Raw genomic sequence first — 26,710 nt, forward strand, 5'->3', positions numbered from 1 at the left:
TAGCTGGGACTGCAGGCACGTGCCACCATGCCCAGCTAGTTTTTGTATTTTTAGTAGAGACAGGGTTTCACCATGTTGACCAGGCTGGTCTCGAATTCCTGACCTCAGGCAATCCACCTGCCTCAGCCTCCCAAAGTGCTAGGATTACAGGCATGAGCCACTGTGCCTGGCCAAAATTGTCCAGTATTAAACAGCAACAACAACAACAACAAACTCCATGCTTCCATCTTCTACTTAAGTTCGGAAAATAGAAGCAGTGGGAGACTGCAGGTAATTAACTACAAAGAAGTATCCAGCTTTCAAATAAACAACGTCAAAACCGTAAACATCATAAAAGATCAAAGGAGATTTTAAAACATTTCTTAGAGAATGAAGAGAGTAAATTTGAGGTTGTGTTTATATAGTGCCCACATATCCATAAGAAAAGTAAGAAGTCCCTCATTTGTCATATTGTCTAATGAATGTCAAATATCTATATGCAGCAAGCTTTAAATTTGAGTAAATTTTCCCTTTTCATCCTGATGTTTGATGTTTGGTAGATAGGACATCCATGAAAGCAGTAAATGAATAATAACTGCAGTTATTATGAGGGAAATTGCTTTATAAGATTTTTTAAAATCTTTATTTTCTATCTTATGAAGAGACATTTCAAAATTTCTCAATAGATAAAGAGGAAAATGGGTAAAGAATATGAACAGGCAGTTCAAAAAATAAGAATCACAAGTGACCAAATGAAAAAAATGACAAGGGCCTGAGCTAAGACACTGGCCTTGGGGAGAAGCATAAGGGTCTGTATTTGAGTGAAAAGTTGGCATTTGGTTAGATAAAATGGATGAGAGGAGAGCATCAAAGATGATGCTGAAGTTACTAGTTTGGGTGACTGAGTAAATGATAATGCCATTAACTTTGATAGGAATTATAGGTGCAGTGAGTTTGTTTTTGTTTTCGTTTTTTCTTCTAAGACAGAGTCTTGCTCTGTTGCCCTGGCTGGAGTGCAGTGGTGTGATCTCGACTCACTGCAACCTCCACCTCCTGGGTTCAAGCGATTCTCCAGCCTCAGCCTCGAAAGTAGCTGAGACTACAGGTGTGTGCCACCATGACTGGCTAATATTTTTTTGTAGAAATGGGCCAGGCTGGTGCTAAACTCCTGGCCTCAAGCAATCCACCTGCCTCACCCTCCCAAAGTGCTGGGATTACAGGTTTGAGCCACAACACCCAGCCAAGTTTGGTTTTCTTTCTTTCTGTCCCACCACCAATCACTCACTACAGCCTCAACCTCCTGGGCTCAAGCAATTCTCCCACCTCACTCTCCCAAGTAGCTGGGACTAGAGGTGCGCACTTCATTTTTGTGAAGACTCTGCCTAACTATGTTGTCCACACTGGTCTCAAACTCCTGGATTCAAGCAATCCTCATGCCTCAGCCTCCCAAAGCACTGGGATTACAGTTGAGAGCCACTATGACTAGCTGGTTTTTGATATGTACACTTTGAGTTGCCTTTGGGACATCCAGACAAACCTATGTAGTAGGCAGTTGGAAAATTATATCAGGAGCTCAGGATAAGAATAGGAGCTTGAGAAAATCCATTTGGGAGTAGTGAACATATAAATCAATCCCTTCTGTTTGTTTTAACTTGGCTTCAGCTTTGTAAATACTTGGTAGATGTTATAGCCTATTAAGAGAAAAGTACCCCATAGCAAATAGCTGCTTATTGTTAGCCCTGTTCTAACTCAGAGGAATTCTTTTTTTTTATTGTTGGACATTCCTATTGGCAAATGGCCAGAAGTTCAATCTAGTCCTTTAGTCTTACTATCCAGAGATTTACTGTTTCTTCATTAAGGTAGCATTAAGCAAAAAAAAAAAAAAAAAAAAAAAGTAAATGTTTGTTTCATGCTATCTGAAGAGATGGGGTACATTGTGGTGGATGCTTCTATAAACCATTCTATTCCTGGAGGCCCAAATTTGGGGAAAAGGAGCAATTTGTGAATTGTCATGTTGGGATGAAACATCAGGAAAATCTTTCATTAAACTCAGAATTCTGTAAGACTAGATTCTAAGCACTATAGTGTAGCTGTGCTGACTATATTGCCAGTGTTTCTATTGTAGAATTTTAGACATAGAGATCATTTATTTCAAACTCACACCTCCCCCCATAAATCATATAAATGTAGAAGCTGACCCCATGAGTTTGTAACTTGACCAAGGCCCACAGTTAATGACAGAAACAGTACTAAACCTGAATTTTCTCCTCTACTCTGTGGTTTAAACTTAGCAGAGGAAGGTTTCTATCAATCCCTAGGTTATGGACTCAGTGTTTTACTGAGCCATTGTTTTTCAGGAACTTTTTTCTTCCAGTTTTAATCTTATTAGAATCTTATTAGAAGTTTCCTCAATCTATTTTATTTGTATAGCTCTAAAACAGTTAAGGCGTTATTTTAGAAAATAATAAAAATTCTGCTTTTTAGTGTTTATTTTTAACCACATTTCTAGACTTATTTTCCTTTATGTTCTATTATATGCCTGAAGACCTGCAAGCACTTTATTTATGTAGTCCTTTTACTTTTTCTAATAGCATGTCCTCATAAATTTCTAGTTCTCTGTTCTGTGACAGGAAATTGCTCTTTCATTTGAGTCCCTATTATCATTGATTTTTTTCAGGTATGAGATTGTATTCAGACAGCAGGTGGGAACTGAGGATGTATTTTTAGGGTTGTCAAAGAAAGACTCCTCAACAGGTTGTTGCACTGAACTAGTGGTAAGCCTCTCCTCCCCTTCTTCATTTCCTATATGACCGTTGTAGCTAAATTGACTGACTATTGTATACATAATACTGTAGGCAAGGTTGTAAACGCTTTAAAAATTGCGGTTGCTATGTTTCGGGTACTAGGGGAATAATGGACTAGAGTTTCAAATTGTTAACTTGTATAAAATAAGCTAAGCTTACATGTTTGGATATGATTTACAAATAAACATAATAGAATCATATGACACAATACACAATTTCTATTTTTAATCCAATTAAAACTTCCCAACTGGATTGGACTGGATTTTCTTACATCCTAGTTCTGTCCCATGCATGCCATCTGATTGGTTATTAACTTCTGATGAATTGACAGACAATTGAAATGAAATGTCTCCTTCCCTGCATCTGTCTTATCTCTTATTTCTGTATTTCTTATAATGACTCAGTTTACAATGTGGGACTTAGAAAGGGACTTTCCTAACTTTGGGATCTGACTTCTGATTAAAAACAATAAGAAAGACATCTAAAATGTTACTTTGCTTTCTTATCTGAATGAAGCTACAGAATGTTGGAGAACATCTTTTACCAGGTCACTGTTTCTAGATAACAGTTGTAGCAATACCAACAATTTCACTGATAACAACTTACTTTTGCTTATTTCATCCTCATAATGATCTTGTTGAAAAATCTGGGCCTAACCCAGAGTGTGGAATTTGACTCATTTTAGCAACATTTAACAAGTAATTCTTGTGTTAAAAATTTATTTTTTGAGATCAGGGACCTGTTTCTATTTTTTCCCCTCCTTTCTTACAATACATTATAGAATACTGTGGTGCCCATGGGAGATGTGTAATATTTTTTCCTTAAGCAAATGGAATTTCTCTTTTGCATGAACTTCAGGTTTTCTCTTATTAGCAAAATCTAAGACATTCAATTGAATCAAGTAACATAATGGGAATAGTGACTTTAAGTACCTCAGGAGATTTTTCAAACTCTAATAAGTTAAGGTTTCAAGTAATCTTGAAGTAATTAGCTCCCAGGGTTTTACCAGTAATATTCAAATTCCTCTCTCTTAAATTACTGAAAAATTGTGTTTTTGATGTGTAATGTTGGGGACTGCTCTAAGTTCTGGACGAATTCTAGGCCCTAAATAAACAAAACTGTTGCAAGTCTTACCACTTCTCTCATGCAAAACTTGCCACTAGTTTTAGTAATAAAGATATCCTGAATGAACAATCTCAGAAACTAAATCATACCTTATAATAGGAATATATGGTTTATCTAAAACTCAGTAAGTATACACAGAAGGCTTACTATTTCTCTCAAATGAATTTATAATCAACTGGGGAGACAAAACTAACATAAATGAACTAATATTAAGAATACAATAATTACATTTATGCTTATAATTGACTTATAATTATATTAATACTTATAATTGTGTAAACAATTATAAGTCTACCAGAAGTTCAGAAGGTTGGGATGAGTCATGGACACCACTGAAAAACAGCAGCAAATAACACATTTGTTGATGCTATGGCACTTTGTCACGTGTATACTGTTCCTTTTGTCTTTCCTTTATTTCTCTTTGTTTCTTCATTTATTAATTATTTAAATACTTAGTGAATGTTACTACATAGCAGGGGCTGTCCTAAGTACTAGAAATGCAAAAATAAATAATAAACTGTCAATTGTCCTCAAGGAATTTATAGTAAAGGAGATTGACACCTAATAAATCATTGCAGTTCGGTATGGTAAGTACATATTTAGAGGCATATAGAATAGAATAGAATTATGGTTACCAGAGACTGGGAAGGGTAGTGGGCATGAGGGGGGGAATGGGGATGGTTAATGGGCACATAAATATAGTTAGACACAATAAATAAGATCTAGTGTTTGATAGCACGACAGAATGATAACAATCAGCAATAATTTGTTGTACATTTTAGAATAACTGACAGAGTACAATTGTAATGTTCATAACACAAAGAAATGATGAATGATTGAAGTTATAGAAATCAACACCATTTACCCTGATGTAATTATTATACACTATATGCCTGTATCAAAATATCTCATGCACCCCATAAATATATATGCCCACCATATACCCATAAAATTAAAGATAGAATAATAAAGGCATATATCAGGTACATAGTGAAATAAAGCAGGAAGGGATCAACTTTAAGTGGATAATATTTCTACAGTGGACAACATTCTAAGAAGGGCATTCCAAGCAGAGGTAAGAGCACATGGAAAAGTATCCAGGCATGAAATAGCATGGCATATTTGAGTAAGCAGTGAATATAACAAGAATAAAGAGTAAGTGTGGGTAATAATGGACTGGTAAGCTGACACTCAAAAAAGATAAAAGCTTGTAGCTTTTATCTGTAGCTTGAATGTTATCCTGTAGGCATACTAATGATGACATTCACTATCATTGCTTACTCCACTGACAAGACCCAAAGTAACTAGATTGCTGAACCTATCTCAAGTATTTCTTGCTCAAATTTATATGCTTATCATTCTTGTTAATAATATTGTGTTTCCTTGAATATAAGACATCATAAAATTGTAAATGTGTCATTTATTGAATGATAATGTTTCAGAAGAAAATAGGTATAATACCATATTATACCACCATTGATTATGCAGAGCATCTCAATATCAGAAACGTTAAAATGTGAAGAAAATTGTACCTGAGAATTGCCTAAATATTTTATTTGGGTCCTATAACTGGTCTATATGTAACAATCCAGTCCAAAGACTTTAAGAAGAAAACCCTTACTTAAACAGAGGAAGGCAATAGAAGTACAACCTGTTTATACACAAGAAGTAAGATTTGAGGTTTAAAAATTCACAAGGACCATCATTTCCTTTACCCTTCCCAGACTCCAAATAAGAAAGCAAAATTTATTAATCCTAAATAAAAGCAACGATCCTAAACAAAATACTGAATTAGGAATGTCTTCAGCAAACCCTTCAAACCTCAAATCCAAAGAGCCTCATTATCCAAATTCTGCCCTATTGCTATCCTCTGGTATTGCTTTATTCCTGAGTTTGTAGCCACCAAGTTTCCCTTTCCTTAATCTATACTTATGTATTTAAGAGCTAGAGCTAGCCAGTCATTTATAGGTTTATTTTGTTTCTAGCTGTCAAGCTTTTTTTTTTTCAAATAAATTCTATAAGTAAGCCCACTGTATTAAACATATAAAAAAGTACCACCGCCTTATTTAAAAAGGTACTATCACACATGAGGCAGCTCTTATAAGAATGGCTGAGGCTCCTTGGAACACAGTTTGAAAGATGCTGATCTAATTTATCATCTTTATATTACAGTTGATAAACTAAAGTTGGGTTTGCAAGGTTTCAAATACTCAAATGCATTAATGGAAGAATAATCAGAGATCTAGAGGGCTGCTTTTTCCTAGGTGACATATATACTTTTCTTTAAACCCCATGAATGGAAGTCCCCTAGCTTGTTTTATTTTGTTTTGTTTTTCTTTCATCCTCTATATTCTCCATTCCTCTCCCCAAAGCTCTCACTGTAATGTGTGTGATATTAGGTTGGTGCAAAAGTAATTGCAGTTTTGCCATTACTACTGGTTATTGCCAGACTTACTGAGGTACTAGACCCTTGGGTACTAGTTGAGGAGTATGGAAAAAGGAACTATAGGTATCAAAACTAAGTAGGAAAATAGCCTAATTCTCTGTAAGATTATTTGTGGCAGGAAATGGGATGTGTGCATTGGAAAAATAGGTCAGCAGCTTCTCATTTTCACCCTTGGTGCAAAAATCCAAAAATGAATGGGGCTAGGGTTATTGGTATTCTGCCAAATTACCCATTGTTTATTCTGAGAGGGGAAAGGCAGCTTGCAGATAGCTTGATGCTCTTTGACCTAGAATGAATACATAATATTTTGATGTTTTACTTTGATGGATCTATACTGATAAGAGGACATTCTGATGTGACCCAAGAAACAAGCCACTAAGCCTATTTTTTTCCCCTAACATCACCTCCTCCCTAGGATATGAGCCTTCCCCCATCTTTAAATCTCACTGAGAATGAGATGAGAGTCAGGGACGGGATAGAAGTCAGTCACCATCTGGCAGGCTGACACAACCAGAAGTCACGTGTTTATCAAACATATTTATCTCAGAAAGTGCTATCAACAATTTTGAGCAAACTGTTTGCTCATTCTCTAAGAATTCACTTGCTTCCTGAATGGTCTGCTCTTTAAATCCTGATTTGTTTCTTAAGGTTAAAACAGTTCTATTTGTTTACTTTTTTTTTTTTTTTTTTTTTTTTGAGACAGGCTGGAGTGCAGTGGCATAATCTCAGCTCACTGCTGAGCCACGATGCCTGGCCTATATTTGTTGACTTTTAATGAAAATATGGATTTAGCTGCTTGATAATGAAATTAGCTGGGCATGTTGGTGCATGCCTGTAATTCCAGCTACCACCCTGCCCAGCTAATTTTGTATTTTTAGTAGAGACGGGGTTTCACCATGTTGGCCAGGCTGCCCTGGAACTCCTGACCTCAGGTGATCTGCCTGCCTCGGCCTCCCAAAGTGCTGGGATTAACAGGTGTGAGCCACCACGCCTTGCCCATATTTGTTTACTTTTAATGAAAACACGGATTTGGCTACTTGATAATAAAATAGAACTTGTTTTCCATGCCATTCCATTCTAGAGGATGGACCTAGTTTTTTGGTTTTTTCTTTTTGGTAGGTTTCTTGATTATGTTAACCTTGTTTGATTAGTTGTATGCCAGACCATGTGGCAGAGGGAAGGACATTTGAGCTGTAATATGATTCCATATTATTAGTTCCAGGCAGCACAGTAAATCTTCAATTAAATTTCTAATAGTTGTCTCAGTAGTATATTCATAATACATACATTTATACTTAATGTCATAACACTCCTTCATAATGATGGTGGTTGTGGAACATGGTAACAAATACCTCCTTAAAAGCTAATCTATGCCAGGTGCAGTGCCTCATGCCTGTAATCCCAGCACTTTGGGAGACCAAAACGGGTGGATCTGAGGCCGAGAGTTCAAGACCAGCCTGACCAACATGGGGAGACCCAGTCTCTACTAAAAATACAAAATTAGCCGGGCATGGTGGTACATGCCTATAATTCCAGCTACTTGGGAGGCTGAGGCAGAAGAATCTCTTGAACCCAGGAGGCAGAAGTTGTGGTGAGCCAAGATCGTGCCATTGCACTCCAGCCTGGGCAACAAGAATGAAACTTCATCTCAAAAAAAAAAAAACTAATCTAATCATAAAGACAGTATATTTCTGATAATGAAGGTAATATGTATATAAAATTTTAAACAATACCAAAATTAGTAGAGTTGACAATAAAAGTCCCCCATAATGAGATGGAGAAAAATAGAGAGAGAAAGTGTGTTTGAGATGGGCTATGGTCAATGATGGAATAAAGGTAATTGTATCACTTGATATATGTATCAGTAGTTTTACATTTTGATGATGTTATTTTGAGAAGGTTTCATCAAATTATCTGAATCACATGATCTAGAATCCTTGAGCTGGACCTGGCAGAAACTCCTGATTCCATGCAGGCAGATTCACAGATTGACCTGGGAAATTACCAATACTTGAGGAATGAATAAAGGTAGAGGAACTAAGAAGGATATTCAGAGATGGGAGGGAAACCCTAATAGTATCTGCTGCTGTCAAGCAGGATTAGGATGCAGAAGGAACTTTGAGATTTGTCAGTTAAGAAGTCTTTGGTGATCTTTGGAAGACAGCAGCTTCGGTGGTATGGCCAATATCAGATCAAAGAAAGCTAAGAAGTGAAGAGGAAGTGAGGAAGAGAAGCCAGCAAATACAGATTGTTCTTTGTGGAAGTTTAGTGGTGAAGAGGAGGAGAATAAGGAAATGATTGTTGAGGAGGAGGCAGGATTTAGGGGAGTTTATTTTAAGATAGGAGAGATTTATGTATGCATTTCAGCTCATGACAAGAATCCACGCATTCATCCATGTAATGGAACAAATCTCAAAGTTCCCTCTGCATCCTAATCCTGCCTGACAGCAGCAGATACTATTATGGTTTCCCTCCCATCTCTGAATATCCTTCTCAGTTCCTCTATCTTTATTCATTCCTCAAGTATTGGTAATATTTATTTAGTTGGTAATATTTATTTAGTTCCTACTGTGTGTCACTAGAGCTAATGGACAAACAGTAAAATAAATAAATAAAAATTTTAAAAGGAGGCATTTTTGGTTGTCACAATGATTATAGATTTTTTTTTCCTGAGATAAGGTCTTGCTCTGTCACCCAGGCTGGAACACAGTGGCCTGATCTCAGTTAACTACAGCCTCGACGTCCTGGGCTCAAGCCATCCTCCCACTTCAGCCTTTCTAGTAGCTAGGACTACAGGCGTGCACCACAATGCTCTGTTAATTTTTGTTTTTTATTTTTTATTTTTGTAGAGAAAGAGTCTCATTATGTTGCCCAAACTGGTCTCAAACTTCTGGGCTCAAGCAATTCTCTCACCCTGGCCTCCCAAATTGCTGGGATTACAGGCATTGGCCACCATGCCCAGCTGATTACAGGATGTTATTGTCACTTAGTATTCAGGGCCAGGGTTGCCTTAAATCTTGCGATAAGAGATATAGTCCCCAAGAATGAAGAATTGCCCTACACAAAATGCCCACGTTGCTTTCCTCTAGTTTAAAAACACTGACTAGATAAAGAGGGATTGAAGATATGAGGGTGCTGCTACTCAGCAGCATTCTACCCTGTTGACTACTCTCTTCTTTTTTTTTTTTTTTTTCTTTTTGTGACAGTCTTGCTCTGTCACCCAGGCTGTAGTGCAGTGACGTGATCTTGGCTCAGTGCAACCTCTGCCTTCCAGGTTCAACCTATTCTCCTGCCTCTACCTCCCAAGTGGCTACAACAACAGGCACACACCACTACACCAGCTAATTTTTGTATTTTTAGTAGAGACAGGGTTGGCCAGGCTGGTCTCGAACTTCTGGCCTCAAGTGATCTGCCTGCCTCGGCCTTCCAAAGTGCTCGGATTATAGGTGTGAGCCACCGCACCCAGACTGCGCTCTCCTTCTTGAAACACAGTTTTCTTTTTACTTTGATGACCTCACTCTCACTGAGGAGTGAGGAAAGACTTCACACTCTTTTCTTCCAAAATCACTAGGCATTCCTCCTCTCTTCCCTGCCAAATCACTGGCTCTTCCTATTCTGCCTTAAGTTCTCTGGAGATTTGACATATGTCTTTTTTTCTCTATCTATTCTCTTTTCACCTACTCTCATAGCTTTAAATACCATTTATCTCTCTAGTCCTGAACTCTCCCATGAGCTTTGGATTCCTGTGACTGACTACATACTTGGCATCTCTTGTTTAATAGACAACTCAATCCTAACATGTCTAAAACAGAACTCTTAATTGTCTTCCGCAAATCTTTTCCTCATTCACTTCTGCATGGCAATAACATTTACCCAGTTGCTCAAGCTAAAAACCTAAATCATCTGTCATTCCTCTTTCCTTTATACCTCATATCTAATCCATCAGCATGTATTACTGGCTGTACCTTCAAAATATATTCTAAATCCATCTAATTTTCATTATCACTGCAACTGCCATCATCATCTCTATCTGGACCATTATGAGTCTCCTCTGACAAATCTCCCTGCCTTGACTCTTCCTTCCCTATAGCCTTTCCACAGAGTATAACAGATCCTTTTTAAAAATAATTCAGGACTGGGTGTGGTGGCTCACGCCTGTAATCCCAGCACTTTGTAGGGCTGAGGCAGGTGGATCACCTGAGGTCAGGAGTTCGATCCAGCCTGGCCAACATAGTGAAACCCTGTCTCTACTAAAACTACAAAAATTAGCCGGGCATGGTGGTGCACTTTCATAGTCCCAGCTGCTTGAGAGGCCAAGGCAGGAGAATTGCTTGAACCTGGGAGGCAGCAGTTGCAGTGAACCGCGATCACGCCATTGCACTCCAGCCTGGGTGACAGAGCAAGACTCCGTCTCAAATTTTAAAAAAAGATAAATCAGACCACATCACCTCTTTGCTTACAGCCCTCAATGGCTTCCTCTTGCACTTACAGAACAAAATCCAAACTCCTTATCTTAAAAGTAAGTAAAGACCATGTATGATCTGACCCTTACCTACTTTTACAGTTTCATCCAATGTGACACTTTCTTCCTTGTTTGTTATGTTCTGCTTATCCTGGTCTTCTTTTTGATATTTCAATACGCCAAGTTATTTCCCAGTTCCTTGTTATTCATTCCACTTGGGCATTCCACCTAGTCCCTCAGATGATGAAATTTTACTTCTTCCTTTCCAGTCATTTTAACCTCCCATTTCTTGTTTAATTGCATGTTAGTACCTCCAGAACTATATTATGTAATATGATATGAATACTGAACATTATTTATTTCTCACTGTAAATTTTTAAAAATTAAAAAAATATGAGTGCATAATAGAGATACACAGTGAAGTACTATTCAGCCATAAAAAAGAGATCCTGTCATTTGAAACAACATGGATGGAACTGGAGATTATTATGTTACGTGAAATAAGCCAGGCACAGAAAGACAAACGTTACACATTCTCACTTATTTGTGGGATCTAAAAATCAAAACAATTGAAATCATGGCCATAGAGAGTAGGAGAATGGTTACCAGAGGCTGGGAAAGGTAGTTTAGGGAGGGGAAGTGTAGGGTTGGTTAATGGGTACAAAAATATAAATTTCTTACTTAAATTGGAATGGTTTGGTGTTTCTTTATCTAGTTATATACTGACTTTTGGGTTGTGTGTTAAGGAACTGTTCATCCATTCTGATTTTAAGAGTTCTATTTTAAGCAAGAATAGATTATGAATTTAATCAAATGCCTTTTTACCATTTGTGAAGATCATATAATTTTTTAGTTTTGATCTACTGGTAAGTTATATTAGCAAATTTCTTAATATGGAACCATCCTTGCATTTATTCATTCAGTCTACAAATATTTGTTGAGTGCCTATGCTGTACCACTAAATATTTTATGAAAACTCTCATGAACAATGATAAGCTATAGGAAAATTTTTAAAAAATTAAAGGTGATGGGTCTCTGCTTTGAAATTATAAAAATATTTGCCTCTGAAGTATAAAATTGTAGCGATATGTATTGTCCAAAACTAGGGCAAAAAAAAATAGGTCATGTTTTTAAATTGATGGATAAATTTCTTTTTCTTTCTTTCTTTTTTTTTTTTGAGACAAGGTCTCACTGTGTTTCCCAGGCTGGGGTGCGGTGGTGCAGTCTTGGCTCACTGCAGCCACCTCCCAGGTTGCAGCAATACTCCCACCTCAGCCTCCTTAGTAGCTGGGATTACAGGTGAATGCCACTGCACCCGGCTGATTTTTGTATTTTTTGCAGAGATGTGGTTTCACCATGTTGGCCAGGTTGGTTTCAAACTCCTTATGTAAAGTGATCCACCCACCTTGGCCTCCCAAAGTGCCAGGATTACAGATGTGAGCCACTGTGCCTGGCCAGATGGATAAATTTTGATAATGCTACCATTTTGAAACAGTCCAGTACCACATTACCATACCTGTCTTTTTAAAAATAGTTCATAGATGCATGACTCCTCTCCCATCACAGGAGTCAAGTGGTACTGTTCTAAGAATAGAGAATAGCATAGTAAACAAAACATAAACATCACTGCCTTCACAGAGCTTACCGTATTGTGGGAGAGATAAGTAAACACATAAATTGTATTGTACATTAGAAGGTGAAAATGCTCTGAGGAGGAAAGGAGGAGGAAGTAATAGGGCATACTAGAGTTGGTGGTAGCTGAAATTGTTAATAGTGTGGTCAGGAAAGGCCTCACTAAGAAGGCAATATTTGATCGAAGACCTGAAGGAGATGAGGAAGTGAGGTTCAGATGTTAGAAAGGTTATCTTTTTTTTTTTTTTTTTTTTTGAGACAGCGTCTCACTCTGTCACCCAGTCTGGAGTGTAATGGTGCAATTTTGGCTCACTGCAGCCTCGACCTCCTGGGCTCCCAAGTAACAGGTGTGCACCACCATGCCAGGCTACTTTTTGTATTTTTTGTAGAGATGGGGTTTCTCCATGTTTCCCAGGCTGGTCTTGAAGTCCTGAGTTCAAGTGATCTGCCTGCTTTGGCCTCCCAAAGTGCTGGGATTATAGGTGTGCACATCACACCCAGACTAGAAAGGTTAATCTAAGTGAATATTTTAAATGCCAAGATTTAAGACAGGAGGTAATCTTAGAAATATCAATAAAGAACAAGTAACTATTCTTAGAGAAATCAGGGGAAGTGTCCCAGGTACTGGTAAACTATTCCAACACAACAGGTAATAGATGATATAGTGTAAGGACATGACTTTGTAAATTGTATATATTTTAGGTATACAACATAATGTTTTGATATATATATTCTCAGTAAAATGATTACTACAGTCAAGCTAATTAATATATTTATCATCTCAGATAGTATCTTTTGTGTAGGTGGGGGGAAAGAGCACCTAAAATCTACTCTCTTAGAAGATTTCCAGTAATTGATATAATATTAACTATAGTTCTCGTGCTGTACCTTAGATCTCTACATCTATTCATCCTAAATAACCCAAGTTTGTATCCTTTGGCCTGCATCTCTTTATCTCCTACCCCACCTCTAGTAACCACCATTCTTCTCTCTATTTCTATGTATCAGAAATTTTTTTAGGTTCCATATTTAAGAGAGGTCATACAGTATTTTTCTTTCTGTGTCTGGCATTTTTCACTTAGCATAATGGAGGACATGAGATTTTTTTTTTAACTGGAAGAAAGGGGCAGGCCCACTGATCTAGAGGAAATGAGAGGGGAAAAAAATACAGGTGCCAACTGAGAAAACTATAGGGGAAGCAGTGTAATCGGGGAGATCCAGATTTCAATTAGATTGAGAAACTGAGAATATTCAAAGAGGCTTAAGAGATAAGGGATGATGTATTATGTATTCCAGAGGACCTAATGGAAAAAGTTCAGGATTTTATGAGGGGTAAAAAATGGAGACATCATAGGAGATATGAAGATATATATGGTAGTTATGTGATAAGGAATGATTTGGGAGTCTAAGACTTCTTGTGGTTATTGACAAATAAATTAAAAGAATAATGAATTTAGTTCTGGTGGTCTCAAGGCAGGTAGTGGTGTTGGGGCTATGATTATTTGGGGGAGAGGGTGAGTGCCAGTGGAGATATGGATGCCTGTAGATGAATGTTCTTTCTACAGAGTGAGCTGAGCTTACTCTTGACTCCTGTGATGGAGAGGAGGCATGCATCTATGAACCATTTTTAAAAAGACAGGTGTGGCAATATAGTACTGGACTATTTCAAAATGGTAGCATTATCAAAACTTATCCATTAATTTAAAAACATGACCTACTGGGTTTTTGTTCTAGTTTTGTACAATGCATACCTCTATATTTTATGCTTCAGAGGTAAATATTTTTATAATTTCAAAGCAGAGATCTAATGCCTTTTAAAATTTTCCTATAGATTATCGTAGTTCATGAGAGTTTTTATAAAATATTTAGTATGTCTGCAGTGAAAAAATATCTCATACATGTTTCCATAAACAATGGTAAATTTAACAATTGAAGCAATTCAGAATGAAATCTAGCCAAACATTTTCTGTTAATCAAAATTTCCTAATATTGTTAAGTTTCAAATGGGAACTCAAATCGTTTTCTTTCCTAAGAATCAAATGTATAAGGAGTGGTTGCTGTATTTCTGTCAAATAGAAATATTCTTACAATATCTAAAACCCATAAATAAATTAATTTAGAATATCTTCCAAAGTGTCAGTCCAAACCCGTCAGTGAAGCAGCTTCACTTGGCCAGAACTATTTACTGATATTTCATTGAAGCTGCTGAAATAGTGAAGCTGCTGAAATAGTGAAGCTGCTTCACTGAAATATCAGTAAATAGTTCTGGCCAAGTTACCTATAAGATATTTTTTACTTATTCTCCTCCTCTTGGTGATGAAGTGACAATTCAAGAAGAAACTTAGAATGGATGACCTCCATGGACCACCTGCAATTTGGACTTCTCCTGTCAAGTTTCAAACATCTTATAATATGATCATAGATATTCATCTGAGGAGCTGAGAAGCCTGTTAATCACTTACAAATTGTAGGAATATGACCTTTCAGGAACCATCTTGTCATATAAATCTCTCATAAGAACAAGACAGGAAAGAAGAGATTTCAAACTCACAATAATAATCACTCAATAATGACTGCCCTAGTAAGTCAACTGTCTTACAACACATGGAGGACAATAAATGAAGGCCCGTGAAAACAACTTGTAAGCACTTTAACCTACCTTTACCTCTCTTGAGGGAAGCCTTGAAGTAAATTCCCAGAGAGAGACTGAGTAGTTTTTACTACTAGCCTGAAGAGAAGCTGAAAGTAGGAAGAAGGGATCTCCCTAATCTTAAATTATGGACTTTTTTTCCTGTTACTTTTTATTTACAAGGCCAGAGGCAGATGTTTGAAATAAAGTTAATGATGGGTACTAGGGTAACTAGCTCCCAGCATGGCACCCAATAATTCTCACTTCCAGATATTCTTTTTGTGTAGTCCCCTCCCTATTGAGTAGGGATGACCTGTATAACCAATACATTTTTTTTTTATAAAAAAGTGTAATTTATGAGGCTACATTCTAAAAAAGGCATTGCTTCTGCCTTGATCTTTTGGATCCTTTACTCTGGGGAGAATACAGCTGTTGTATCCTAAGGACACTCAAGCAACACTATGGAGAAGCCCATCTGGTGAAGAGCTAAAGCCCCTTGCAAACAGCCATGTGAGTAAGCTATCTTAGATGAAGATGCTAGTCAAACCTTCCATCCTAGTCAAAGTCAAACCTTCAGATGTCTACAGCCACATCCAATATCTTGACTACAATCTCATAATAGAGCCTAAGCCCGAACAATTTAGCTAAGCCATTCCGAAATTCCTGATCCACGAAAACATGTGGGATAATAAGCGTTTATTGTTGTTTTGAGTTATAAATTGGGGGGTATAATTTGTTATGCAATAATAGATAACCAGTAAACAATAAATAATAAGTGGACAGGCATAGTGGCTTGCACTTGTAATCCCAGCACTTTGGGAGGCTGAGATGGGAGGATCACTTGAGCCCAGGAATTTGAGACCAGCCTGAGCAACATAGCAAGACCCTATCTCTACAAAAAAAATTTAAAAACTAGCCAGGTGTGGTGGTGCACACCTGTGGCCCCAGCCTCTCAGGACACTGAGTCTGGAGGATTGCTGGAGCCCAGGAGGTCATGGCTGCAGCGATCCATGATCACGCCACTGCACTCCAGCTTGGGTGCCAGAGAGCCTGTCTCAAAAAATAAATAATTAATTTTTAAAAAGTAACAGAACCAGAATCTAAACCTAAACTTGATTCTAACAGTTGAGCTCCCAAATGGTTAAAAGTTTCCCAATGAATTTTTAAAGTTTTTCTTAGTTTACCTATTAAAATAACTTATTCTTTAAAACGAATTCAATTTGCACCCTAAGTAAAGAGAGGAACATCAATCCCTTTAAATTGTTTGGTCGGTGACATCATCGTATGTTTACTAATGTTTAACAAGTTAGGTCTTGAGCGCAATCAGTTAGAGATCATTTAATATCCATGTCTATATTCCAGGTATTCATTTAAAGTATTGCTGAAGAAATCTCATGCATGTTTCAGGTGTTGTTCTTCTATTAAGATTCTTCATTGAATCTTCTATCTTGGAAGATATTACTGCGTGCAATTCCACCTAATTTGTCTTTACTCTTGTCTCTCCTCTGAAACCATTGTAGTAGATAATTTTAATTTCCATAAAAAGAAAAATTATTGAGTTGTTTCTGAATTGCCATTCCCTAGAACAGCAAATGATTTTAAGAACCACTTTAAAGTTCTACCCAGAAATTGTATCTAAATTTTACATGTCATGATTTTTTTATTTCTCAATTGGCATTTTAACACTGGAAAAACAATATTTTGCCATGAAAATTCTAAACATTTCAGGCTAAAGAAACAAATATTTGTGTCTCTTCTTCGAGGTGACATGAGTTAACATGAGACATTAAAGAACATCTCAACTTGACTATCAGACCTGAGTATTAGAGTAAAAATGGGGCTTTATTTGTCAAATAGAATGCTTATTTACTTTGAGGCAAAGCACCTATAACTACCCTCTGAGAACCATACTTCTCTCACTTGTAATGTCTCTAATTATGAAGATTTGAATTTTCCAAATATAAATTAGGAGGCAATTCTTTGTTGAAAGAAAATGTTAACCATAGTATTTAGATAGTAGCACCTGTAGAGCTCTATTTACAAATCTTTGTTTATATACAGATTTAATAAACTAAAATATTTATTTAATAAACTAATTAATAAATAAATACATGTCTGTATTGCTCCAAATACATTATATTGCAAAAACACAATTGCCTACTTTAAGCTTCTTATAAGAAATCTCAATTTGTCGCATTATTTATTTGATATGTATTTCTCTCATAACTTGCTGCTTTCCCTCTGGCCATTGGAGCCATGAATTCACCAGATGTCTAATATTTCAAGTCTTCCAGCTCATTTTAGAGAAAGCTTCATAATTTACCTGAACCTTAGGGTGCATTTTCTTCATTTCTTTGTTTTGGAAACTATATGCCATGCTATCTCATATATAGACATCAACTTCCATCAAAAAGAGAAAACATATAGAGTAAGAGATAGGCTTTGTGTTGTGGTAAAAATACACATAGTATAAAATTTACCATTAGTGACATTTAGTATATTCATGATATTGTGCAACCGTCACCAATATCTAATTCCAGAACATTTTAATCAACCCTAAAGGAAACCCCATACCCATTAAGCAGTTACTACCCTCTTCTTCATTTCCCCAGGCCCCAACAACCACCAATCTACTTTCTGTCTGTATAGATTTGCCTATTGTGGGTGGGGCACGGTGACTCATGCCTGTAATCCCAGCACTTTGGGAGGCTGAGTCAGGCGGATCACGAGGTCAGGAGATTGAGACCATCCTGGCTAACACAGTGAAACCCTGTCTCTATTAAAGATACAAAAAAATTAGCTGAGTGTGGTGGCACACACCTGTAGTCCCAGCTACTTAGGAGGCTGAGCCAGGAGAATCGCTTGAACCTGGGAGGCAGATGTTGCAGTGAGCCAAGACTGCACCACTGCACTCCAGCCTGGGTGACAGAGTGAGACTCTGTCTCAAAAAACAAAAAACAATTGCCTATTGTGGACATTTCATATAAGTAGAATCCTATAATATGTGACATTTTATTCCTGGTTTCTTTCATTTAGCATAATGTTTTCAAGATTCATCCATGTAAAAGTACTTTTTTCCTTTTTACGGCTGAATAATATTCCATTGTATGGATACAATACATTTTGTTTTTCCATTCATCACTTGATGCACATTTCGGTTGCTTACACCTTTTGGCTATTATGAGTAAGGCTACTATAAGCAAAAACATTATGTAGATGTTTTTGTTTGAAAACCTGTTTGCAGTGCTCTTGGGTATATACCCAGGAGTGGAATTGCTGGGCCATGTGGTAATTGAGATGTGACATTTAAAGTGAAATCTTACTAAACCAATAAGTAGTCTTTTTGGGGAGGTGGGAAACATAATGTTATTTCTCTTTAGTTTCGATAACATAGCACGTGAACTCCCACACCTCCCTCAAAAATGTGGTAGGGAAATTTATACCAGAAGACTGTAAGATGGCATCACCAAGTTACCCAACATGGGAACTAAACATTTTTATACTAATTGCCAACTGATACAAAGGCAGTAGAAGGTCCCCAACTCTAACAGGTATACTGCTGTGTACCTTCAGAGAAGGAAGGGTACAGGCAAGTAACCAAAGTGTTTCTGTATAGCTTGGCAGCCAGAAACCTTAGTCAGATTACAGGAGGTTGCCCTTGGGCTGCTCACTAAATTTCTTTGTTGTAGTTTCTCCATCTGTAAAATGGGAATAATAATCTCTGCTTCCCAAGACTGGCATAAAGATAGGGCATAGCCTGGCACATAGTTGGCACTTAATAAATATTAATTCTCTTCTCCCCATGTATTATTACATTCTTCAAATTAATTGTTCTCTGAGATAACAGTATTTTTCTTCTCATTTTCTCTCTCAGGCTAAAATTAAACTGCCAAATACAAACCCTTCTGATATTCAAATTGATATCCAGGAAACGATCCTTGACCTTCGTACTCCTCAGAAGTGAGTAAAACTTAGAACTGGAATAGTGTATTACAATATGAGTCTCCAGGCAATATCACATTTTAAAATATATATAGCTATTTTGTATCACCCCAAAGTCTGAAGAAAAGTGGTTGTTAATCATTCAGATGTTTGATCTATATAATATAAAAATAAATATGTTTGGAAGTACTTGAGCTTTTTTCTACTTTGCATCCATACATTTGGAGTGGGTTAATGCTATCAAAACACAATTCTTGACACCCAGACACAGTTTATCTATCAGAAAAATAACTAGAAGCGAAAACACCATTAAGTTTTCAGTCTTACATACAATTTTTGTGCATTGATTACATCAGAGAAGCAATATCTTTACACTTTTGTCATTTTGTGGGGCTCTAAGGTTAAATTTGATTATGTTCATCTAAGTCAACAAAAAGATCTTTCCATCAATTGCTTAAAACAAAAATTCTATAAACAGCTATTTTTTTTACCAGATCCTCAATTTGTGTGAATACATTTAGAAATAATACAGAAAATCATGAACTAATTCAGTTATTTCATGATATTTCAACATAGCTTTTTATTACATAGGTTTTAATCATGTTCAAACTTAACTCAGTAACATTATTTTGAAACATGGGCTATTCAGTCCTGTTTCTCAAAACTAACTCTATAAAGAGGGAATTGATGGAACCTAGTGTGTGTGTTAGGTAAAGTATCTAAATACCTCACCGCTTTGTGCACATCTCATCTGGACATAGAGGAGTGAGCACATATTGCATCATTGCAGTGGTCCTATCTCTGTAACTCATGAACATTTTAAACTGGATTTGGGAGGCAGGCAGTTGCTGGCACATTTCCTTCCATTATCAGTACCTATAATTCTCCTTTGTTGAGCTTAGGACTTCAAGAAAAGGACAAGGAGATCCCTCCTACAGAAGATTCCTATGGGTAAACAACCCAATATGCATATGTAGCTTAATCTTGGCTTCCGTAGTAAATGCATTTAACCCAAAATGGTCTAGGATAAGTATATATCAAATATTTTCCCATTATTTACATCATTTCAAAAATGTATCCTCACAGAACAATCATCTCATGTTATAAAAATTATATACACAGCTGGGCGCGGTGGCTTATGCCTGTAATCCCACAAGAGAATCGCTTGAACCCAGGAGGTAGAGGTTGCAGTGAACTGAGATTGTACCACAGCACTCCAGCCTGGGCAACAGAGCAAGGCTCTGGCTTAAAATAACATATATATATGCACACACACATATATACACATATATATGTATACACATATATACACATACATATAAGTATACATACATGTATACAGACGTGTGTATTGTATATATATGTGTATATATGCATAAATATACATATAAGTATATATACATATATACAGTAAATATGTGTATATATCTGTATTGTATATATACATATATACATATAAGTGTATATATACATATACATCCATATACATATACACACATGTATATACATATTTACTGTTTCTGCTGTTTACTTCAAGGAGTATTGTACCCTTTTGGTTGAATTTTATACATGAATTTACTGTTCTACATAACCTTTGCAAGGAAAGTTGGTTAAATGAACACTCAATCTTCCATGATATTTGCAAGCTTGTTAAAAGCACACACATATCTATACACCATGGAGTTAATTTCCGCTTCCCTAGCACTTCTCACTATCTGTGAGACTTTCATTTAGTAGGTTCTGATAGATATCTGTAATGACATCACAGCCATAGCAGCTACCTAAAGATTGATGGAGGCCGCAGAAATAGTGAATATAATTTTTATAACATGAGATGATTGTTCTGTGAGGATACATTTTGGGTTAAATGTACTTTTCCACATAGAACATGGGCTACACTAGGTCATTAGATCATAGTGTACTTATATATTAAATGCTCAGTGCAGAGAGGTACCATCGCTTAAGAAAACCTGCTTAACTAAGAAGACAGAAGATAGAATAAAGGTTTTTATCATGTTTCCTAAATACTTGAGAATCCTTTAGAGCCATCCTATTCTCTGAAATTGCATTATCAGAAATGTGTCTTGTTTTTAAGTTTATTGATATTCATATCTACTTTCTTTAGTTTCCAACTTTGATATCATATAATGCTATGTTTATCCAATCTAAGAAACATTTGAGAGGGCATGTTCTTGTATCTATAAGACAGAAACAAGCAAATATATTTTAACTGAATTGACCAGTGGTTTCTGTCAAACACTAGTCAATTGCATTCAAATTATCAATAAAACCCAGCTATTTAGCATTATAAAATCAAAATGAATAAAACAGTATACCGAATTATTCACTGTTTTCAATTGGTTGTTTTGGCATGTAGATTCCCAACATGGAGTAAATGGAGAGAGGAGGAAAGACGGGGAAAATTGGATAATTTACCAGGATCTCTTGACTTAAGTGTTCATATGAGATTTCATTATTTTTCTAAGTGAATGCTAAGAATTTCATAAATGAATACCTTGAATGTGATAATAAAAATACATTCTAAAGAAAAATGAAAACTAATTTTTGGTTGAGTGCTGCTTTAGATTAATCACACATTTGCTGTGCTCCTTTAATTTAGTTTGGGTGTTGACTGATTTTCAAAGACTGATACCTAAAAAAGAAGTTTTCTAAATGAAATAGCTGAATTGTGGCTCAGTAACCATTTCTGCACTTTCTTTGAAAATAGTTATGTCTCCTTCAGGAAACCTTAAAAAGGTTTTTAACCCAGATATGTAAATCAAATAATTTTGTTAATTATATAAGGTAAAAATTGCATTATGTGAATATGCTGGGAACCAGGATGTCCTTTGCTTAAATCTCTTGTGAGTAACATCAACTTAAACTCTCTAATATAAATATAAGCATTTAAGTCTCTAAATTTGAGTTCACTATAGAGAAAATTTTTTGTATTTACATTCATATAGTATTGTTTGCATTTAATTTCTGATGAAAATTAACACCGGATGAATATTAGATCACTGCCTAGACTGTAACTTCTTAAAATGCAAATACATTATCAATGTAGAAGTAGAGGTATTGGGTTTAAATGTTTGTTCTTATGTTATAGTACTAATCTATGGTAATTATTCAAATGTTATTTGTGGTGACCTGAATACTTGCTTCATTTATTTACTCACTCATTCATTTATTTATTCACTCAACATTTATAAAGTCTTCCACTAGACACTAAGGGAGCACCGAGATACAATACATTTCTGTCCTTCAATGAATTGTACATGGATAACTGTTTGTAGAATTTTTATTTTGTTTAAATGTAAATCTCAGTATATATAATAAGACAGTAAAACAGACGATGAAAATACTTCCCTTCTCCTAAGAGCCTAAATCAGTTGTACAGTTCTACTCTTCAACGTTTTATTATGTTAAGCCATACTACTTAGAACTAGACAGAAACGCAGGCATAGGTGGATCATTCCAATGGCCACTAACTGTCTCTTTTGAATTTATTTCTCTCTGGACAGAGAAGTGCACATTATCATTGGAACTCCTTCTTTAGCTGATTTATAGTTGTCTTTTAGTGCAATGAAGCTATGTACTATGCTTTACTTTCTTTTTAAAGTGAATATATTATCATTTATAGAATAAAGTATAAAGGAAATCTAAGTCTAGCACAACCTATATTGTAAAAAGCTTTAAAGGATGGACTCTAAATGGTTTTTGCACTCACTTTTTTTTCTGAGATGCCAAATATCACAGTCTACATTATAATGCACAGCCACTTAATGGCAATGTTTTTAGGTGAAGTGTTTCTTCTACCCCACATTCAATGGAATAAGAGTCACAGAAAATTTCTCCTTTAGGGTCCATAAACGTGTAATAAGTACCGTTAATGAACCCAGCCTTCTGAACTCAGGTTTTTCCAAAGGAATAAAGAAGGAATTGATTTTCAAGGGTTTTGTTTTCAAATACATACTAGTTTTCAGTTCAAGAACCCAATAAGTGCCCCTAAAAATACCATATTCCTTTACTTATTTGGATATTATACCTTCTAAATGATTCATGACTTTAAAAGAGCATTCTGTCCACCTTTTATAGAGATACTCAGACCTTCTCTACTGAAAATGTGAGGTAACAAGTGTTTCATGCATTTAATTTTCTTCTTAAGCCAGCATGTGCTGACCCCATGCATAATTTAGATTCATGCCAACACAGCAGAATTATGGATGCCTCATCCCAGCAATGCATCTAAAACATACAACTATCCAGCAACTGAATCATAAACCACAAAATAAACCTAACCATCTATCACAGGGAATTTTTGTCAATGTGTAGTAGAAAGAATCAGAAGCAAGGAGAGAGAAGCACTTTCATTGATTTGGTATTGAAATCATTCCTAGTCTCAGTTTCAAAAACTACACCTGTGGTAGAGAGTCTGCTTAGAGCTGTGTTAGCAGAAGTGTTATAGAGCCATTCCAATTTTCATATTTGTATCAATCGGCCACATTCCAATTATGAGTGGCAAGAGATCTGTCCAGCAAACTTAAAAGTTGCATGGTTTTATTTCTATACCTGTAAACATAACCTGAGACTATACAAAATGAAGTCAATTAGGAAAAAAAACAGGGAAGCCAAAACAACTGCTTGGATTTTTAAGTCCAAAAAACGGGTATACTGTTTGCATTATTTAGGCATATTTTTGATCCAATATTTACACCATCTAAATATTGGGGGTTTTTTGGTTTCTAACATTCTAGTGGCATACGTTGTTCTCTATTGTCTTATTGAAAGTGATATATCATTTAAGGAAGCTAATGTTAAGTTTTTATGTTGTTGTGGTTTTTTAGGAAGCTGTTGATAACTCTTCCTGCACCAGTAGAATGTGCCAGTGCCAAAGGATTCTATAACTCAGAGACCGAAACTCTTGAAATCGTCATGATTATGAAAAGAGAGTTAGAGATTGCTAATTTCTAATTTCTTCTGACACTGCATGAAAAAGCTAAGAAGTGGCAAAATGGCATTGGTAACAATTAAAAAACTTTAAAAAAATGTTTTCTATGTTCTCTTTATTCTGACATATTTTGGAAAGGGACAAAATTCAATTCTAGTGATATTGTGTCCATTTACAGTCATTTCTATTACTCTTTTAGGAAATATGCCTTCTTGGCCAGGCACAGTGGCTCACGCCTGTAATCCCAGAACTCTGGGAGGCCAAGGCAGGTGGATCACATGAGATCAAGAGTTCAAGACCAGCCTGGTAAACATGGCAAAACCCCATCTCTACTAAAAATACAAAAATTAACTGGGCATGGTGGCAGGCGCCTGTAATCCCAGCTACTCTGTCTCAAAAAACAATAAAAAATAGGAAATATGTTTTCTCATGCAAATAAACTACTCAGTTTTTATAGTGATAGCTGAGTAGAATATTTACAGGTTAAAAATTAGAATATTACATGATCAATTACATAATTGAAACATGATCATGAAATGGTTGGTCCACTCATTTCAGTAGTCTGAAAAATTTATGCTAATTATTTATACTTACACTGTGATACAATTGGCTGCATAGAAATCTGTCATTATTATTACCAGAGAAATTTATTTGGTTGCTTTTTCGTTGATTTGATCAATTGACTTACAGTGTTCTTCTGTTTAGGCTCTCACGATTGTTTTGGAATATACAGGTAACAAATAGTTTGATGTACCATACTAGCAACTTGTTTACTTGCGTAAGAAATACTTTTGAGCATACAGATTATTTGGCTTCTTCAGTTGTACTTTTAATGCTTAAGATATAGTTAGGTTAAAAACATATTTTACGTGCATAGTTATTAACACTGCCTTTTGGGTATGTTTATATTTAGTCAGTTGAAATCCTTGACTTTAAAAGAAATATAAAGAAAAGTTTGACACATTTACAAATCCTGTTTGTTCTCATTTTCTATCTTTCTTTGTAATTAGACATATCTGTTTTTAGGAATTGTCTCAATGTCACCTGCCTCTTCTATACTGTATTGCATATGTTTATTTCAGAATTATTTATGAATAAATTATAAAGCTTGTGTGACTTGACTTCATACATTATTATAGAACTGTGGAGTTACCAAGGAGTAAATTTTGAAAAGATGAACATGAAAAGATGCTCATCACTTCTATGTGAACTATTAAGGGAATAAATACTCTAGCAGATATATTTTAGAGTTAATTATACATGTACAACTACCAAGCATCTAGTTTGTGACTAGATCAAACGGTGAAATAGAATGAAAAGACTGAGATTTGGGGAAAAAATGGTTGCATTAACACACTAAGCTCTTACAGAGAATTTGACACTCAGCTACCAACATGACGTTCTTCTCTGAGGGGAAGAGTTGAGGGAGGGATTAGCTGAAAGGAAGCTAGAGTCTGTGAACTTAAGTCCATGATGTTACACGACCTAAAGAGTGTCCTACTTTGCTTTTTTAACATTTTTTTAAAAGTCTATATTTTAAGAATTTAAGTTTATGTCCCAAATTTAAGCTGTGGGGCAAGTCTAAGCAGTAACTGTATTAGTGAGGGGTCTGCAGAAAAACAGAATCAATAGGATAGATATACAGAGACATATGGAAGGGAATTTATTAGGGAAACTGGCTTACCCAATTATGGAGGCTGAGAAGTCCCATAACAAGCTGTCTGCAAGCTGGAGACCCTGGAATGCTGGTAGTGGCTCAGTCTAAGTTCACAGGCTTCAGAACGAGGGAAGCCAGTGGTGTAACTCTCAGTCCAAGGTCAAAACCCTGAAAACTGGAGGGGTTGAGGAGGGGAGGTGCTTGTGTCCAAAGGCTGGGAGCCTGGTGCTGTTGTCCAAGGACAGGAGAGGAAGAGTGTATCTCAGGTCTAGCAAGATAGATGAACACATTTGCCTTTTCTCTGTTTTTGTTCTCTCTGGACCCCCAGCAATTTGGATGGTGCTCACCTACATTAAGGGCAGATCTTCCCCACCTAGTCCACTCTAACTCACATACTAATAATCTCCTTTGGAAACATCCTCACAGACATATCCAAAAATAATACTTTACCAAGTTTCTAAGCATTTTGTAATCCAGTCAAGTAAACACCTAAAATTATCCATCACAGTAAGCAGTATTTTTTTTCTTCTTTAGAGAGCAACAGTAAGTTGGTGGAAAATGTATCTTTTTCCTATGTACTGGCCCTAATTACAAAGATTATTTGTACTGGCCCTAATTACAAAGATTATTCTTACCCAAGTTGACTAAACGTGTACAAGTTGTTTCCAGAAGAAAAGATAGAGCCTATCCAAGCCAACTTGAATTGGGCTTTGGTTATGTGGTACAGTATCAATTGTACAATGAAACAGCTTGGAGAACAATGAAATGTGATCCAGTGACTTTTACCCATCTAGAAATCATCCTACGTCACTGTCCTTGGCTTCAGAATTAACAACTACAGTAGTTATTTTGTTGTTTTGTTTTCAAGATAATTCACAGTGCTTTCTTTCCTTAAAGAGGAATAGTTCACTAAAGCAAATGGGGAAAAGAGAATACAAAAGGAAATTTACCTTGTCAGCATTTATTACTGAATCTTAGCCATTACCAGGAGAACTGGAAGTTAAGCCACAATTGTGGCTTGCTGTAGGCTACATACATATCTCCTTCATGAACTCCTTTATCTCATTTTTTATTCCATAATCT

General features: G+C 36.1%; 1 protein-coding gene across 2 annotated transcripts in view; it reads left to right on the forward strand.

Moving 5' to 3' along the window:
• The window catches only part of DNAAF6 (dynein axonemal assembly factor 6), a 41,679-nt gene extending 16,593 nt beyond the window's left edge, over positions 1 to 25,086 (forward strand). For both annotated transcript variants that reach the window (XM_035287644.3, XM_008989732.5), the window contains exons 5-7: positions 2,657 to 2,753; positions 18,952 to 19,037; positions 23,867 to 25,086. In XM_035287644.3, the coding sequence (XP_035143535.1) occupies positions 2,657 to 2,753; positions 18,952 to 19,037; positions 23,867 to 23,993 (310 nt within the window). In that variant the 3' untranslated portion in view covers positions 23,994 to 25,086. The remainder of the gene's footprint in view (positions 1 to 2,656; positions 2,754 to 18,951; positions 19,038 to 23,866) is intronic.
• Positions 25,087 to 26,710: the final 1,624 nt, after the last annotated feature.

This window comes from Callithrix jacchus, chromosome X (assembly GCF_049354715.1).
Source record: "Callithrix jacchus isolate 240 chromosome X, calJac240_pri, whole genome shotgun sequence".
NCBI lineage: Eukaryota > Metazoa > Chordata > Mammalia > Primates > Cebidae > Callithrix > Callithrix jacchus.